At 47.6% G+C, this 20009-nt stretch overlaps 1 protein-coding gene across 1 annotated transcript in view; it reads left to right on the plus strand.

Annotated features, from left to right (window-relative positions):
- Positions 1-370: 370 nt before the first annotated feature.
- KPNA1 (karyopherin subunit alpha 1) overlaps positions 371-20009 on the plus strand; it is a 36787-nt gene continuing 17148 nt past the window's right edge. The window contains exon 1 of the mRNA XM_069944381.1: positions 371-526. Coding sequence (XP_069800482.1) covers positions 391-526 — 136 coding nt within the window. The 5' untranslated portion in view covers positions 371-390. The remainder of the gene's footprint in view (positions 527-20009) is intronic.

A 20009-nucleotide genomic window follows, 5' to 3' on the forward strand; every position in this document is an offset into this window, starting at 1 on the left:
ACATGGCCTGTGCCTGGCTACATACAGGCATGTTCTGAGTGGACTGGCAGCAATTTCTAGCCTTTCCCAGTGTGGAAAAATGTAAGCCCTAAGAAAAGCCAAAACTTTAATTTTGTGCTGATTTGGCTGTGTATGCAAATCGGTCAGTATTGTATGATAAGTGACAGAAGCCATTGCAGATTTTATGTATTTGGCAGAAAGATTCTATTCTGTTCTCTACATCAACCGATGTCTAAGTGATCCGTTAATCAAGGTTACAGAGTCCAATCATGGCAGCGGGAGTACCAAGATGGCGGCCGCTACAGTAGCCGCGGAGGGTCAGGGGCGCGTCCTGCGTCTGTCATTAGACGAGCCCTTACCAGAAGCGTCCATAGGGTTCGGCCAGTGCGCATGCGCATTCTCCTCACACGCAGGGCTAATACCGGCGGCTGCGGCGGTGAGGGCCTGACACCGGGCGAGAGCGGAGACACCGGAGAGCGAGGGCCACAGCGGGTCACCGACACCTCAGAGCGGACACAGGAGGCAGGTAAGAGGACAGGGCCGCGGCCGGGCCCCTCACCCCCTCCCCTGCTCCCAGCTCCGTGTATTATAATGTACGGGGCGCCATTATAACCTTATTACACGTCACAGGCGGTATATATACCGGGAGTTTATTAAATGTTGTATATTTCATCTTATAATTACGAATATTTTATCATTTTCTATATTTCCTCCATGTTCTCTATCCAGGAGCTCTACAGCTGTGCAAAGACTACAACTCCCAGCATGCCCGGCGCTTCCTCTAACAGCTGCAGAGCCCCAAATGCTGCTTGGGCATGCTGGGAGTTGTAGTTGTGCATCAGCTGGAGAGCCCAAGGGCATGATGGGAATTGTAGTTTTGCAGCACTGCTGTTATCTGTGTAGACTACATTTATGGTGACTCTCAGGCTCCTCCCCCTTCTCATATTCACCAATGGGGTCTGTTATTTATTGTTTTTATTCATTTACCATGAGGAGTTAGCGGTGTGCGTGTATATCGGGGTGGGAACCCTGGCTCTCCAGGCATGATGGGAGTTGTAGAGCCAAGGTTCCCCATCCCTGGTGTATACGAAGGTCACATGACCAGCTGATGGTTTCAGGTCAGCGCTCCTCTGCCTGCTGCAGAACTACAGAGCCCAGCATGCCCACACACCCGCTGGATGGAAGTTGTAGCTTTGGAGCAGCTGGAAAAATCTGACTTGTGTGTTTTACGCAAAAATCAGGTCTGTGCACTTTTCAAATAGAGGTGGAAAATAAAAAATATATATAGATTTTTTTGTGCAGGATGCCTGAATTATGTGGAGGAAAAAGATTTATGCAAATGTATTTTAGGGTGCCTTCACATCCCGCTGCATAGATGTAGCTATCTGATCGGTGGGGGTATGACCCCTCCCCAAGGAGCAGTGCACAGGCCTGACAACATCTTCACTCATCTCTATGGAGCTTCTCAGCCATATTACATGGCCTGATCACTAATATCAATACCAATCTGCTAGATCGTCACTCGCTTAGGGTACTATTAGACGGGCCGATAGAGGCCCGATTATGTAAACAATCGGCGGCGGTAGGTCCTGAGCAGTGAAAGTCCTATGGCGTAGGATCCCCAATACAGAAAACGGCAAGAGTCGACACCGGTGTGCTGCAGACTCTTGCCGTTTTCTATATATATATATATATATATATATATATATATATATATATATATATATATATATCCAGTCCCTATTAAGACTTAAAGGACATCTCCGGCGGGACCCCCCCCCCCCCCCCCCCCAAAAAAAAAAAAAAAGAACACACGCAGGCACCATACTCACCATCCCTCCGGTGACGATCGCCACTCCATTCGCCCGCCGTACGCCTCACCGACACCTGCGTCTGTCGTCCAGCGATGCCTCTTACTTCCAGGTCCATGGGAGAGAAAAGGCTGCCAGTGCGCTTGCGCATCGGCGGCCTTTTCATTGGCTTGAGCGCATCACATGGCTTCCAGCGAGCTCAGCCAATCAGGGCTGAGCAAGCTGGAAGCCATGTGATGCGCTCCAGCCGGGGGGGATGGGGATGGGGGTGTCGGGGGTCGGAAAGTGGGGGAAGGGGGCCAGACCGGGCATTTAACCACATTACAAAAAATTTTGTGGGAGTTGTCCTTTAAAGTAGGTGCCCCTATCTACCACTACCCTCTCAGGGAACCAGTGGGGTAAGATGCCGGAATAAGGGTGGTCTCTGCCCAGTGCTACCCCTCTCAAACTCCATATAATTACTTTTTAATGTTCTCCCAATGTGTGTTATCCACCAGGAATCAGGGGGATTTTTCTTCGTGTTTTCTCAGGGTGTATTGGGTAGTTTGTGGTTTTGTCCTCCGTGGAGTTTTTTTACTTCTATATTGCAAAATCGTACAGAAATTACTGAATGATATCATCTCCAACAAACCACTTTCAGTACTTATCAGCTGCTGTATGTCCTGCAGGAAGTGGTGTTTTCTTTCCAGTCTGACACTGTGCTCTCTGCTGCCACCTCTGTCCATGTCAGGAACTGTCCAGAGCAGCAGCAAATCCCCATAGAAAACCTCTGCTGCTCTGGACAGTTCCTGACATGGACAGAGGTGGCAGAAAGCACTGTTGGACTGGAGAGAATACACCACTCCTGCAGGGCATACAGCAGCTGGTAAGTACTGGAAGACTAGAGATTTATTAATAGAAGTAAATTGCAAATCTGTTACTTTTTGGCTCCATTTTTTTTTTTTTTTGTGAACTACCCCTTTAGGGCTCTTTCCTTCTTTACAGTGTGAAGGTTTCCTTGTTGCTCCTCGGGGGCGGGGCTGAGGTTACGGAATTGTCTCACCGTCTGTAGTTATAGATCTAGTTATAACTCTAGAAATAATGGGCATGGTGGAGATAACAGATGGCCATGGGTTATAATATAAGCTCCCTGTATGAATAGCGCCCCCTAATGGTGCAGCCTGTACTGCCAGCAGATATTTCTCAGTCAGCGCCGGGATATAAATAACCTTCTCTGCTCTTGTGTCTGGAGGTCCTGCACATGAGCGATGACCTCATCTGTATTTCCTGCCTACCCCGGTGACCTCACGTGTTATTTACATCTTATAGGTCTGTGTGTCACCATGGATGACTACTGGATGACGTTACTGACCCATTGACCTAACACACATTCGCAGCTGTATAACCATATACTTCTCCCTGTCCATACTCCTTCCTATCCTTAAAGGGCAGTATTACTTTAGTTAGTACACCACATCCAGAAAGGCTCCAGCCCTGTTCTCTTGTCACATGTTAATTTGCCTCACACTTCCCCCCGTGTGAGGTCCAGAGTGCTCAGGATCAGGTTCTCAATTAGAATTTCTCTTTACTTTGCTGCATTTAGCTTTCCCTCCACCCTGACCTGTCTCCCTGTCCCCATGATGCTGCCCCCACCAGGTCTCATAGTAAGGATGGTATGGGGAAGGTGATGGGCAGTGCCCGGTCTCCTCCTCACTGTAGGGATGGTAAAGGGCAGGTGATGGCAGTGCCCGGTCTCTTCCTCACTGTAGGGATGGTAAGGGGAAGGTGATGGGCAGTGCCGGGTCTCCTCCTCACTGTAGGGATGGTATGGGGCAGGTGATGGTCTCCTCCTCACTGTAGGGATGGTATGGGGCAGGTGATGGGCAGTGCCCGGTCTCCTCCTCACTGTAGGGATGGTATGGGGCAGGTGATGGCCAGTGCCCGGTCTCCTCCTCACTGTAGGGATGGTATGGGGCAGGTGATGGTCAGTGCCCGTTCTCCGCCTCACTGTAGGGATGGTATGGGGCAGCTGATGGGCAGTGCCCAGTCTCCTCCTCACTCTAGGGATGGTATGGGGCAGGTGATGGGCAGTGCCCGGTCTCCTCCTCACTGTAGGGATGGTATGGGGCAGGTGATGGGCAGTACCTGGTCTCCTCCTCACTGTAGGGATGGTATGGGGCAGGTGATGGGTAGAGGTCTCCTCCTCACTGTAGGGATGGTATGGGCAGGGGATGGGCAGTGCCCGGTCTCCTCCTCACTGTAGGGATGGTGTGGGGAAGGTGATGGGCAGTGTCTGGTCTCCTCCTCACTGTAGGGATGGTATGGGGCAGGTGATGGCAGTGCCCGGTCTCCTCCTCACTGTAGGGATGGTATGGGGCAGGTGATGAGCAGTGCCCGGTCTCCTCCTCACTGTAGGGATGGTATGGGGCAGGTGATGGGCAGTGCCCGGTCTCCTCACTGTAGGGATGGTAAGGGGCAGGTGATGGGCAGTGCCCGGTCTCCTCCTCACTGTAGGGATGGTATGGGGCAGCTGATGGGCAGTGCCCGGTCTCCTCCTCACTCTAGGGATGGTATGGGGCAGGTGATGGGCAGTGCCCGGTCTCCTCCTCACTCTAGGGATGGTATGGGGCAGGTGATGGGCAGTACCTGGTCTCCTCCTCACTGTAGGGATGGTATGGGGCAGGTGATGGGCAGTGCCCGGTCTCCTCCTCACTGTAGGGATGGTATGGGGCAGGTGATGGGCAGTGCCCGGTCTCCTCCTCACTGTAGGGATGGTATGGGGCAGGTGATGGGCAGTGCCCGGTCTCCTCCTCACTGTAGGGATGGTATGGGGAAGGTGATGGGCAGTGCCCGGTCTCCTCCTCACTGTAGGGATGGTATGGGGCAGGTGATGGGCAGTGCCCGGTCTCCTCACTGTAGGGATGGTATGGGGCAGGTGATGGACAGTACCTGGTCTCCTCCTCACTCTAGGGATGGTATGGGGCAGGTGATGGGCAGTGCCCGGTCTCCTCCTCCACTGTAGGGATGGTATGGGGCAGGTGATGGGTAGAGGTCTCCTCCTCACTGTAGGGATGGTATAGGGCAGGGGATGGGCAGTGCCCAGTCTCCTCCTCACTGTAGGGATGGTATGGGGAAGGTGATGGGCAGTGCCTGGTCTCCTCCTCACTGTAGGGATGGTATGGGCAGGTGATGGGCAGTGCCCGGTCTCCTCCTCACTGTAGGGATGGTATAGGGCAGGTGATGGGTAGTGCCTGGTCTCCTCCTCACTGTAGGGATGGTATGGGGCAGGTGATTAGAGGTCTCCTCCTCACTGTAGGGATGGTATGGGGCAGGTGATGGGTAGAGGTCTCCTCCTCACTGTAGGGATGGTATGGGGCAGGTGATGGGTAGAGGTCTCCTCCTCACTGTAGGGATGGTATGGGGCAGGTGATGGGTAGAGGTCTCCTCCTCACTGTAGGGATGGTATGGGGCAGGGGATGGGCGTTGCCCGGTCTCCTCCAGAAATGACGCATAGAATTAAAGGACAAGTCCAATGAAAAACTTTTTCCCAGTAATTGAAGCACATTACAAAGTTATATAACTGTGTAATGCTGCGTTTACACGAAACTATTATCGTGCGAATTTGCACGATAACGATCGAATGCGAACGATAATCGTACGTGTAAACGCATCTAACGACGAGCGAGAAATTGTTCATTTTGATCTTTTAACGTGTTCTTAAATCGTCGTTCGCAAAAAATTTGCTGATCGTTCTGTGTAAACAGTCGTTGCGCGAAAGTCCAGCAGCCCCGCCCGGCCCCCCACTCATCCGCAGCCCCCTGCGCCGGCTCGATCACCGACGCCGCTCTGATTGCCACCCCCGCCGCAACTCTGATCGCCACCCCCTGCCGCCGCTCCGATTGCACCCAGCCCGTTCTGCGCTGAAATTTCAGCCATTAAAATAGGTGCAAAGCTAATTTCCATTGTGTTGAATGGAAATTCTGCCAGAAGAATGAACATTTTCATTCTTCTGCTAGCGGAAGCCTATACAAACCAATGGGGCTCTGATTTTCTGTTTCAGCGCGGAATACAAGCTAGATCTGCTAGATCTCCGCTCGTTTACTGGGCCTACTCCACGGCCCGATGATCGTTGAGCGAGGGCTGCAGGGACATTGTTACCGATGTCCTTGCAGCATCATACATTACCTGTCCGGGCTTCTTCTCCGCGCTGTCTTCATCCCCGGGTCCCGCACGCTCTATCTTCAGAATGGCCGGTCAGCTGACAGGCCACACTCAGCCAATCACAGGCCGCGGCGGTCATTGCCTGTGATTGGCTGAGCGCTCTGTCAGCTGACCGGCCATTCTGAAGATAGAGTGCGCGGGACCCGGAGAAGAAGCCTGGATCGGTAATGTAGGCTGCTGCTGCTTGTCAAATCGTCGGTCGCCTGCCGCGCACCGCTATTCAACCGTAGCGATGCGCGATGGGGGAATGATGATTTTAGGTCTGGCCCTAAATGAACGATCAGCCGATGACACGATCATCGGCTGATCGTTTTATTTCACTGAACCATAATCTGGAGAATCGGGCCAAATGGGGCCCATATGGCCGATTTGCGTTACTGTGTGTATAGGGCCCTTAGTTTGGAGAACGGCAGAAGATTATTAGTAGGTGCATCTGTCTTTTATGTAAGAATTACATGGTTTGGGATTATGGGCTATTCAGGGCAAAATGATGGGGGACAAGGGGCAACATAACAAACTGTAGGGAATGTAACCAGGGCTGGAGACTTTCTAGATACGTTGTGTATATAGGAGCAGTATTATAGTAGTTATAGTCTTTTATATAGGGGCAGTATTATAGTAGTTATATTCCTGTATATAGGAGCAGTATTATAGTAGTTATATTCCTGTATATAGGAGCAGTATTATAGTAGTTATATTCTTGTATATAGGGGCAGTATTATAGTAGTTATATTCTTGTATATAGGGGCAGTGTTACAGAAGTTATATTCCTGTATATAGGAGCAGTATTATAGTAGTTATATTCCTGTATATAGGGGCAGTACTATAGTAGTTATATTCCTGTATATAGGAGCAGTATTATAGTAGTTATATTCCTGTATATAGGAGCAGTATTATAGTAGTTATATTTCTGTATATAGGGGGCAGTATTATAGTAGTTATATTCTAGTATATAGGGGGCAGTATTATAGTAGTTATATTCTTGTATATAGGAGCAGTATTATAGTAGTTATATTCCTGTATATAGGAGCAGTATTATAGTATATTCCTGTATATAGGAGGCAGTATTATAGTAGTTATATTCCTGTATATAGGTGACAGTATTATAGTAGTTATATTCCTGTATATAGGGGGCAGTATTATAGTAGTTATATCCCTGTATATAGGAGCAGTATTATAGTAGTTATATTCCTGTATATAGGAGCAGTATTATAGTAGTTATATCCCTGTATATAGGAGCAGTATTATAGTAGTTATATTTATGTATATAGGGGGCAGTATTATAGTAGTTATATCCCTGTATATAGGAGCAGTATTATAGTAGTTATATCCCTGTATATAGGAGCAGTATTATAGTAGTTATATCCCTGTATATAGGGGGCAGTATTATAGTAGTTATATTCTTGTATATAGGAGCAGTATTATAGTAGTTATATTCCTGTATATAGGAGCAGTATTATAGTAGTTATATTCCTGTATATAGGAGCAGTATTATAGTAGTTATATTCTTGTATATAGGAGCAGTATTATAGTAGTTATATTCCTGTATATAGGAGCAGTATTATAGTAGTTATATTGTATATAGGAGGAGTATTATAATAGTTGTATTCGTGTGTATAGGAGGCAGTATGATAGTAGTTATATTTTTGTATACAGTATTACATTGATGCTTGTTTATGAACCCTTAAGAATTTTTTACATTTCTGCATATATTTAGCCTAAAGCTACATCAGATTTTCACAGGTTTTAGACGTAGATAAAGAGCGAACTCAAACAAATAAGCAAAAGTATTGGACTTGTACAAGTATTTATTAAGGAAAATCATCAGTGTCACATGTCTTGACTGTGCATCGCAAAAGTATGTGAACCTCTAGGCTGTTCCCACATGAGTCCAAAACCTTGCATGCTGTATTGGCCATGTGTTGTAGGTAATCCCCACTACTTTGCCTGGTCATTGGAGAATGTAACTGGGTATTCATATGCATGTGGGAACATGGCCTGAGACCAGCAGATAATGACCGTGATAATACTGTCTGGTGTTTACTATCAGTACAATGATCCAGGGCTCCAGACTAAAAAAGTTACCTAGGAGCCATTGGCTCCTAACCTGAAAAATTTTGGCGCCAAGTAGAATATTTGGTCGCCAACATTTTAAAACATGTAAAATTAATGTTATGTTAAATGGGACTTACTGTGTGCAGAGGCCACGGCAGCATCCTCCTTTAGATCCTTTCTTTTCTTAGTTTGAAAACGTTCAACATGGAAACTTGCAACTTAACAACCATATACCCCCCCTGCTGCCGGTGTGTTCCCTCAGCCAGCTGCCATCTTACCGGCAATGATCTAATATAATATATATATATATATATATATATATATATATATATATATATATATATATATATATCTCCCCCGGCAGCCGATGACATATAGCCCCTGTGGCAATGTATATGGGAAGTGGTACTGTGCAGTGTATATACATACAGACAGAGGGAAGTGGTACTGTGCAGTGTATATACATACAGACACTGAGGGAAGTGGTACTGTGCAGTCTATACATACAGACACTGAGGGAAGTGGTACTGTGCAGTCTATACATACAGACAGAGGGAAGTGGTACTGTGCAGTCTATACATACTGAGGGAAGTGGTACTGTGCAGTCTATACATACACACTGAGGGAAGTGGTACTGTGCAGTCTATACATACACACTGAGGGAAGTGGTACTGTGCAGTCTATACATACCCCCCCCCCCCCCCTCGCACCCCACACGCACTGACTACCGCACCTGGCCGCCATCACAACAGACACACTACCAATCCCCCACCCAGGCCGCGGTCCCCCCACACACATTACTGGCTGGCCGCCACCCCTGCCGTCCCTCCGGTTGTACTCACCCACAATCTAAGCTTGGTGCCGCTGGGGTGAACTTGAAAAACCGCCGGGTGAGGAGAGGCGTGAGAGAGGCGCTGGAGGAGTGTGGCGCCTCTGCGGCCATCCGTCCAATGAATGATGGACGTGCTGGATGACGTCACTGGAGAAGCGTGTCCCCAGTGTGCGGGGACACGCTTCGGTGCAGCGTGCGGAAGGCGGTCATTGTCCTTAAAGAGACAGCGCGCTGCCGCTGGGGCCAGTCGCAAATGGCGCCCAGATTAATAAATCTGGGCGCTATTTGCAAGATGTCAGTCGCATTGGCGACCATTTTGGTCGCCATCTGGAGCCCTGTGATCAGGTGTGAGCGGGCGGTGTGTTTTATATAAAGATCAGGGATCTATCACAGTCTGATGGTTGTGGATTATGTACCTAACATGAGATTTCTAAGGAGCTCGTGAGAAAAGCTTCTCTAGAGAGTCTGGAGTTTGCCAGTGGTGATAAAAATTAAAGGGGTACGCCGGCGAAATTTTTCTTTCAGATCTGGTATCGGAAAGTTAGAGATTTGTCTTTTACTTCTATTTAGAAATCTTCAGTCTTCCAGTACATAACAGCTGCTGTATGCCCTGCATGAAGTGGTGTAGTCTTTCCAGTCTGACACAGTGCTCTCTGCTGCCACCTCTGTCCATGTCAGGAATTGTCCAGAGCAGCAGCAAATCCCCATAGAAAACCTTGCCCGCTCTTCAGACTGGAGAGAATACACCACTTCCTGCAGGACATACAGCAGCTGATAATTACTGGGAGAGTGGAGATTTTTAAATAGAAGTAATTTACCAATCTATATAACTTTCTCAAACCAGTTGATTTGATGGAAAAATCATTTTGTGGAGTACCCCTTTAACATTGCTACCTGTCTGCATTTTGCAGATTACAGGATAAGCCAGAAGACTGTGGGAATAATGTTGTGTGGACAGATGAGCTTTTTGGTAAAAATGAAAAGTTATCAGAAAGGGAAAACCTTGCATCCCGGTATAACCCTCATCCCATCTGAGACACGTGGTTGCGATAATATCATGGTTCCCGCTTGTTGTGCTGCATCTGGGCCAGGTTGTCCGCCCTCAATGATGGAGCAACAAAATGTGAATTATAACTAACTTCTGTCCGTGTGCTGAATCTCCGGAGGACCTCGCTGGTGCGGTTAGACAATAACGCTGAGCGGACAGGAATAAAGGGGGGGGGGGCGGGGGGGATTTATCATCCGCGCAGGTGTCTGCATATTCTTCTCATATGATGGCTGTCTGTATTACATGCAGTGATATCTGCCTGATAATTACTTGGTGTAATGGCGATATTAGACTTGTGTGAAAATCTGATGCAGTTTTAGGTCTCTTTTAGGGTTCACAAACTTTGAAGCACCACTATATATTATATATAGTGCATATTAGTTCTAGCCCTGTATAAAACCATGCAGTGTTGTGGTGTTATGTTATTAATTCTATCCCAGTATATAGAATGCAGTGTTGTGGTGTGTAGTTTAGACTCTTCTTATGTAGCAGGCAGTCTGTGTAGTATAGTATGTATAGTATATTAATAGTTATATCCTTGTATATAAGGATGTAGTGTGTAGTGCTATCCTGGTGTAGCACTGTGTGTATTGCAGGGTGTGGCGGTCACACGTCTCTGTGATCTCTGGCCGTTTGGACGTCTGCTGTGGACTCTCGGATGAAGCCTTCGCCTTGTGATTCAGATGTCTTTCTCTGGTGTATGGGGCTCATCCTCCTTATATCACAGAGGAGCTTCACTACCCGGGGTCTTAGGGTCCTATTATATGAAACGATTATTAACAATTGCAAACAAGATCATTTATTGTTAACCTAAAATCGTTCCTCATATCACACAGAGCGATAGTAGTTATGATCATTACTACCTTCGTTTATGCTACGTTTACACAAAGCGATAATTCGCCCAATCGATCGTTAAACGATTTTGAAGCAACGATTTGGTTATTATAACTATCAGCGTTTAGACGAATAAATCGTTAAAAAAATCATTATTGCGATCGATTTTAAGATTGCGTAAGCCCATCTCACACACAGGGTGAATCTTTGAAAGACTGTTTACACAAAGCGATCTGCGAATTTATAGCGAACGACCAACGATTTAAGAACATGTTGAAAGATCACAATGAACGATTTGAACGATTTCTTGCTCGTCGCTTGATAGCGTGTTTACACGAGCCGATTATTGCTCAAATGCGATCGTTATTGCGAAAATTCGAACCATAATCGTTCCATGTAAACGCAGCATAACTCCATCTGATCACAGCAAATAAAGGAACGATGTGGAATTACAATGAACGATTAGGGAACTAATGCGGAATTACAGCAAACGATTAACTATTATTTTGGTGTCAGCATCAAACCAACCATGAACAATTTCTTGTTGGTGGTTTTATCGTTGCCTGCAGTTACACAATTCAAACAATATAGCCATAATTCCCCCGATAATCATCCCGTTTAATAGGGCCCTCAGGGTCCTATTAAACAAAGCGATTTTGGCTCCATAGTCGTTAGTTGTGATCGCAGTAACAATTGTTCGGTTGCCAACGAATCGTGCATGCGCGCAAAATAGCTGTAAGAGTGTTTGGCGTCCGAGCCTGCTGGAATTTTAAGTTTTCATAAGGTATAAAGTTTGCATGTACATATGGTGAGTGCCCTCCTGCTTTTTTCTTACTGATGAATGACTTTATATTCATGAGAAGCACCCTGTATACTGTTTTTTGTATGCAACCTCATCTTGACCCGAATTAGCAGAACACGACTAGTACCTGCTATCTTTCCCATTCTACCCGCAGGAGCTATGGTGAGTACAGGATCATATTCACACTGGTGTTGTTTGGCGGTAGCTTTCTCCGCCGGAGGTGCCTGCTGGATTTTGGGGGGACCCTTTTGGTTTGGTCCTGTGACATTGGGGTTGCAGGGCCATTCTGTGGCCTCCCTTCCCTGTTTGTGCACGCTTTGCGGGTTTAGCGGTCGCTGACCGACACAGTGTGGAGTTAGTGTAGGGACCCGTGTGTACCAGGAGACCTGCACGTGGTTCATGGGGCAATATGGTTTGATCAAATTATATAACAACAATCCTGGTGTTGGTTTTTAAATACAGTAATACCTCGGTTTTCGAACGCTTTGGAACTCGAACTGCTTGGTATTCGAACAAAAATTTACCCAGAAGTAGTGTTCGAAAACCGAGCAAAGTTCGAATTCCAAACGTTTTTCGAACGTTTTTGCGAGCGTGGATGGTGGGTTGTTTCTGGCGAGTTAAGCAGTGGTGAGGCTTCACGTACAGTACAGTGCTGTATAAGACTGCTGGAGTGCGTATACAGTGCAGTAGTAGTACAGGCAGTGCACCACCATCTCCCATACATTACAGTGCTTGGATGGGGGGGACGCTATACAGTAAAGGATGAGTGAGGAGTAGTGGGTACTGTACTATAATTGCTGGTTCTGATGAACATTTCTTATGTTTAATGTCCTGTACAGTATAGTGCTGTTCTGTACTGTACTGTAGTGATTATACTGAGCACTTATCAGTGTAATAAATGAGGATTGCAGGGAATTATTGGTGGCTGCTGGAACCAATTAATCACATTTACATTATTTCCTATGGGAAGACACTGCTTGGCTCTCAAACTGCCTCCCGGAACCAATTAAGTTCGAGAACCGAGGTGCCTCTGTATAGCCGAGAGGCATTAGTGTCGGCCATAGGTGTGATGTGCAGCCGCTCCTCTCTCTCCATGTCATATCATCTTGTGTCCTAGTAAAAGCCGTGCCAAAGGGGTAGTGCCGGTACTAGTTCCTATGTAAAGAACTGTTTGGTTGCTCTACTAAATGAACGATGTGTATATATAATGAAAGATCCACGAACGATTAACAAGGATTTTATGGTCAGCTCAAAATATGTGATCAGAGACATATAAATGAATTTCCGTTAGTAGTTTGATCGTTGCCTCCATATACCCAAAAAGATTATTGCTTAAGGGTACAAACACACACTGCATATACGCTGCGTATTTACTGCTGCAATACGCAGCAGATACGCAGCAGATTAGATCTAAATAACTGAACACAGTATCAAATATGCTGCGTTTCTGCTGCATATCTGCTGTGTGTGTTTGTACCCTAAATTTGAACAATTTTTTGTGCATTAACCCCTTAAGGACAGAGCCTGAAATGGCCTTAAGGACCGGAGCAAATTTTATGAATTTGACCAGTGTCACTTTATTCATTAATAACTTCGGGATGCTTTTACCTATCCGGCTGATTCTGAGATTGTTTTCTCGTGACATATTGTACTTCACATTTCTTGTAAATTGGAGTCGATACTTATAACGAATCTTTATGAAAAAACCCAAAATAGCGTGAAAAATTGTGAAAAAATGCATTTTTCCAACTTTAAAACTTTTCTGCTTATACAGAAAATGGTTATACCACATAAATTATATATTAAATAGCATTAGCAACATGTCTACTTTATGTTGGCGGCATTTATTAAACTATATTTCATTTTTTTTAGACAATAGGAAGCTTAAAACATTAGCAGCAAATTTCCAAATTTTCAGTAAAATTTCAAAATCAGATATTTTTAGGGAACTGTTCAGGTTTAAAGTGTATTTGAGGGGACTGTGTGTTAGAAAGCCTCACGAAGCACCCCATTTCAGAAACTGCACCCCCTAAACTCTGCAAAAGCACATCCAGAAAGTTTTTTAACCCTTTAGGGGAGTCACAGAAATAAAAGCTAAGTGTGTAAGAAATTTGAAAATTTTAATTTTCTGTGCAGAGATTTTATTGTAATCCAATATTTTTCATAATTATAAACCTATTACCAGAGAAATGCACCCCAATATTGATTGCCCCATTTCTGCAGTTTATAGAAATACCCCATATGTGGCCCTATTGCGCTATTTGACGCAACCACAAGCCTCAGATATAAGGGAGCGCCTAGTGAATTTCAATGGCTCCGTTATTTTTGGTCATTTTTGACTGTACCACTTCAGGTTGGCAGAGGCTCTGGGGTGCCAAAACCTAAAAAACACCCCTAAAGGGACACCATTTAGAAAACTACACCCCTCAAGGAATGTAACAAGGGGTGCGGTGAGCATCTGGACCCCACAGGTGCTTCACAGATTTTCCAAACAATATGGCTTGAAAAAAGACTAAAGTATTTTTTACACTAAAATGTTGTTCTAGCCTTCAATTTTTCATTTTCACAAAGGGATAAAAGGAAAAAAAAAACACAAAACATGTAGCGCAGTTTCTCCCGAGTACGGAAATACCCCACATGTGGACATAAAGTGCCAAGCGGGCGCAGGACGAGCCTCCAAAGGGAAGGAGCGCCAATTGGCTTTTGGAAGCTGGATTTCACTGGAATGGATTTCAAGGGCCATGTCGCATTTACAGAGCCCTCGTGCTGCCAAGACACTGGAAACCCCCCACAAGTGACCCCATTCTGGAAACTACACCCCTCAAGGAATCTAACAAGGGGTGCAGTGAGCATATGGACCCCACTGGTGACGGGCACAAATGTGGAAAAATGTGACGTGAAAGTGAAAATTTTCATTTTTTCACTTTCATGGCACAAATGTGCCCGTCATCCAGGGGTCCATATCCTCACTGCACCCCTTGTTAGATTCCTTGAGGGGTGTAGTTTCCAGAATGGGGTCACTTGTGGGGGGTTTACAGTGTTTAGGCAGCACAAGGGCTCTGTAAATGCGACATGGCGTTCATCATCCATTCTAGCCAAATCCAACCTCTAAAATCCAAATGGCGCTCCTTCCCTTCGGAGGCTTGCCCTGCACCCACATGGCGCTTTATGTCCACATGTGGGGTATTTACGGACTCGGGGGAAATTGCTCTACACATTTTGTGTGTTTTTTTCTCTTTTAACCCCTTGTGAAAATGATAAATTCAAGGCTAGACCAACATTATAGTGTAAAAAATTTAATATTTCATTTTCACGCCACATTGTTCCACATTTGTGCCCGTCACCAGTGGGGTCCATATGCTGACTACACCCCTTGTTACATTCCTTGAGGGGTGTAGTTTCCATAATAGGGTCACTTGTGGGGGGTTTAACTGTCTTGGCAACACAGGGGCCTTTTGAATGCAACATGGCCCCTCGAAATCCATTCCATCCAAATCCAGCCTTCAAAAACCAAATGGCGCACCTTCCCTTTGGAGGCTTACCCTGCACCCGCATGGCGCTTTATGTCCACATGTGGGGTATTTCCGTACTCAGGGGAAATTGCTCTACACATTGTGTTTTTTTTTATCTTTTAACCCCTTGTGAAAATGAAAAAATCAAGACAAGATCAATGATTTAGAGTAAAAATTTTAAAAAAATTACACTAAATGTTGGTCTAGCCTTGATTTTTTTCCATTTCCACAAGGGGTTAAAAAAGAAAATGAACACAAAACGTGTAGGGTAGTTTCCCCTGAGTACGAAAATACCCCACATGTGGACATAATTTGCCATATGGGCACAGGGCAAGTCACCAAAAGGACAGAGCGCCATTTAGAGGCTGGAATGGGGGATGGAGGCCATGTCGCAATTACAAAGCTCCTGTGCTGCCAGAACAGTAGAAACCCCCGACAAGTGACCCAATTCTGGAAACTACACCCCATAAGGAATCTAACAAGGGGTGCAGTGAGCATATGGACCCCACTAGTGATGGGCACATGTGTAGGACATGTGCCGTGAAAATAAAAAATACCATTTTTTTCATTTTCACGTCCCAAATGTGGCCGTCACCAGGGGGCCATATACCCGCTGCCCCACTTGTTAGATTCCTTATGGGGTGTAGTTTCCAGAATGGGGTCACTTGTGGGGGGTTTCTACTGTCCTGGCCGCACAGAGGCTTTGTAATTGCATCATGGCCTCCTCTAATGGGAATGGCGGCCATACCTACATAGCTGGGAAAAAGGGACAATTCTAATTTATTTGGGGGTATTAGGGCAATTATTAGTTTATAAGGTTGGAAATGACAGGTGTCCATCAAATTCAACCTGTGTTGATCCAGAGGAAGGCAAAAACCCCTCGTGAGGCAGACGACAGTAGCCTCATCACAGGGGAAAAATTCCTTCCCGACTCCATATTGGCGATCAGAATAATCCCTGGATCAACGTGACCCCTGAAATAGGAATAAGGGACAGAATTTAGATAATGTAGAACTCCAGTGACGTGTGGTGCGCCTTGGAGCGATCCAGTATGCAGAGGCCGGGGTGATCAGGACAGGTGTCACACTGGTAAATGGTGTCCTTCCTGATCCCCCTGTTACGCCACACTCTGCACTTCTTCTGGGGTCTCCTGTTCTCCAGTGTGGGGGACGTCACCTGGAAAATGTTGTCCTGGTGCGATACGGGGTCCCACATATCCAGAAGCGCTGGGTCCGCTCCATGGCTGCTAAATATTAGGGCTCTATTACTACTTCTGATATGTTCGGATCGTGCCGCAAGTTACAGTAGCTCGGGCAGCGAGGGACCGGAAGAGGGGGTGCTGGTATAAAAGTTATCCCCGTACAGGTGGTGACCTTTATCCAGCAGTGGGATGATCAGTTCCCGGACGATCTTCCCACTTGTTCCGAGGATGGGGGGGGGGGGCATCTGGGGCTGGATTCGAGTGTCCCTTCCTTCATACACTCTAAGGGTACGTGCACACTGCGGAATCGCGAAGGATAACCCTTTGTGCATTCCGCAGTTGGCACCCGCCGGCGGACTGATGCAGGCGCACGTCTCCGTCCGTGTCGTAGACTCCATTCTATGCACGGGCGGATTCCGCTCTGCGTCCAACGTGTTGATGGAATGACGGATGATGGAATCCGCCCATGCATAGGATAGAGTCTATGACACAGGCGGAGACGCGCCCCTGCATCAGTCCACCGGCGGGTGCCAGCTGCGGAATGCACAAAGGGTTATCCTTCGCCATTCCGCAGTGTGCACGTACCCTAAATCTGTAAGTGTACCCTGAGGTACTCTCACAGAGTTTGTAGAATTTCACGCCATACCGTCATCTCTTATTGGGACGGTACTGGCGGAAAAGACGTGTCTGGGGGGCAGCGTACGCTACGCTACTCCCAGACACGTCACTGGATGATGAGGATGAATGGAGGAAAGAAGGACCCCCCATTCATCCTCACTGGCTGTTTCGGTGTCGGAGGCAATAATAATGTATGCGTCCGACACCGAAAACACCCTGGGGGCCATCTTTATATGGGGATTGGTATATGGGGTATGTAGTGGTGTAGTGTAAAACTTTATTCAATGTAGTGTGGTGTAATGTAGTGTTTTTTTACGTGTTTTTTACAGTAAGTATACAAAAAAAACCTACGCCAAAAATGGTGTTGCTGATGAATGCCGCACTTATGTTCGGCACTTATCAGCAGACCGTGGCAGTAGGATATAAAAAAAAAACACCCTACGCCAAAAAGGAGGAGTTGCTGATTAGCAGCGCACTTTCGTGCGATGCTGATCAACACTCAGCGGCGATAGGGTGCGGAAAATAGAAAAAAAAAAAAATTGGGAAAAAATTTTTTTTTTTTTACTACATTCTGAACATCCCTGTAGTGGCTGATACGTGTATTACACTTATCAGCCGCTAGGGGGCAGCAGAGCGCAAGATCCGAAAATAGACGACGCTGGAGCCGGAAAAATACGAAAATAGACGACGCTGGAGCCGGAAAGAGACGATCGGGACTCACGGAAGAAGCCGAAGATGAAGAGGACGCCGGGAACCCGGAAGACGCCGATCAGGACCCCGGGACAGGTGAGTAATGTACAAATACCTGCTCCGGACCCCTCAGCTACCTAGCTGAGGGGTCCGGAGCAGGTATTTATTACTTGTGGGGACTTTGATCGCCGTGAACGGCCGGCCGGCTGGCCGGCCGTTCACGGCGATCGGGACGGTGGTACCGTGACCACCATTACTTTTTACAGTAATGGCGGTCGGTGCCGTCCTCGGACAGCACCGACCGCCATTTTTTTCCGGGTCATCGGGCCACCGATGGCCCGGAAAGGTTCCGATCGCCGCTATGGGCTTATCAGCCAATAGCGGCGATCGTCGGCATGGGGGGGGTTAACAACCCTCCATGCCGACAGGGAGAGATGGCCCGCTATGTATTATAGCAGGCTATCTCCCCCGATCGGGACCCGGCCGGCCGCGGCGCCCGTTTAAAGGGATGACGTACCGGCACGTCATGGGTCCTTAAGTGACAGTGATCCATGACGTGCCGGTACGTCATGGGTCCTTAAGAGGTTAAAGTGTCACTGTCGTGAATTTTTTTTTTGCAGAAATCAATAGTCCAGGCGATTTTAAGAAACTTTGTAATTGGGTTTATTATCCGAAAAATGCATTTTTATCATGAAAAAGCAGTTTGAAGCTCTCCCCCCTGTCTTCATTGTTCTCCTATGGAGAGAGCTAAAGAAAAGACCAAAACAGGACAACAAAGAGTTAATCTACAAATCCCTCACCTGTTATCTGTTCTGACCATCACCAGTGACCTGTCTGAGCTCAGATTACAGCTGTCACCCAGCTCCGTGCCTGTAATCCTCTGTTATCTGCTTTCTGCTGCCGGCTAACTCCCTCCTTCCTCCTCCCCCCTCCCCTCTCCCTAGAGCAGACAGGGTACGACTCCTGCAACAAGTCACAATTTTCCGATTTTTCAGAGTGGATGAAAAAGAGGAAGGAGGGGGGGACCTGGGAAAAGGCTTTTTACATGCAGATAATGGCAGATTTGGCTAATAAACCCAATTACAAAGGACGCCTCCATCTGTCACTATGCCAGCACTGAGTCACCTCCATATTTGTTTCCTGCTATTCCCTCTCTTCAGTCTGGAATCTTTCTTAGCTCTGCTACATCAGCGCTCAGCTGTGATCTGACCCCAGCTCAGCTGTGTTCGGACCCCAGCTCTGCTACATCAGCGCTCAGCTGTGAACAGACCCCAGCTCTGCTACATCAGCGCTCAGCTGTGATCGGACACCAGCTCTGCTACCTCAGCGCTCAGCTGTGATCGGACACCAGCTCTGCTACCTCAGCGCTCAGCTGTGATCGGACACCAGCTCTGCTACATCAGCGCTCAGCTGTGATCGGACCCCAGCTCTGCTACATCAGCGCTCAGCTGTGATCGGACCCCAGCTCTGCCACATCAGCGCTCAGCTGTGATCGGACACCAGCTCTGCCACATCTGCGCTCAGCTGTGATCGGACCCCAGCTCTGCTACATCAGCGCTCAGCTGTGATCGGACACCAGCTCTGCTACATCAACGCTCAGCTGTGATCGGACACCAGCTCTGCTACATCAGCGCTCAGCTGTGATCGGACCCCAGCTCTGCTACCTCAGCGCTCAGCTGTGATCGGACCCCAGCTCTGCCACATCAGCGCTCAGCTGTGATCGGACCCCAGCTCTGCCACATCAGCGCTCAGCTGTGATCGGACCCCAGCTCTGCTACATCAGCGCTCAGCTGTGATCGGACCCCAGCTCTGCTACATCAGCGCTCAGCTGTGATTGGACACCAGCTCTGCTACATCAGCGCTCAGCTGTGATCGGACACCAGCTCTGCCACATCAGCGCTCAGCTGTGATCGGACACCAGCTCTGCCACATCAGCGCTCAGCTGTGATCGGACCCCAGCTCTGCCACATCAGCGCTCAGCTGTGATCGGACCCCAGCTCTGCCACATCAGCGCTCAGCTGTGATCGGACCCCAGCTCTGCCACATCAGCGCTCAGCTGTGATCGGACCCCAGCTCTGCCACATCAGCGCTCAGCTGTGATCGGACACCAGCTCTGCCACATCAGCGCTCAGCTGTGATCGGACACCAGCTCTGCCACATCAGCGCTCAGCTGTGATCGGACACCAGCTCTGCCACATCAGCGCTCAGCTGTGATCGGACACCAGCTCTGCCACATCAGCGCTCAGCTGTGATCGGACACCAGCTCTGCCACATCAGCGCTCAGCTGTGATCGGACACCAGCTCTGCTACATCAGCGCTCAGCTGTGATCGGACACCAGCTCTGCCACATCAGCGCTCAGCTGTGATCGGACACCAGCTCTGCTACATCAGCGCTCAGCTGTGATC

Source organism: Dendropsophus ebraccatus, chromosome 11, assembly GCF_027789765.1.
Source record: "Dendropsophus ebraccatus isolate aDenEbr1 chromosome 11, aDenEbr1.pat, whole genome shotgun sequence".
NCBI lineage: Eukaryota > Metazoa > Chordata > Amphibia > Anura > Hylidae > Dendropsophus > Dendropsophus ebraccatus.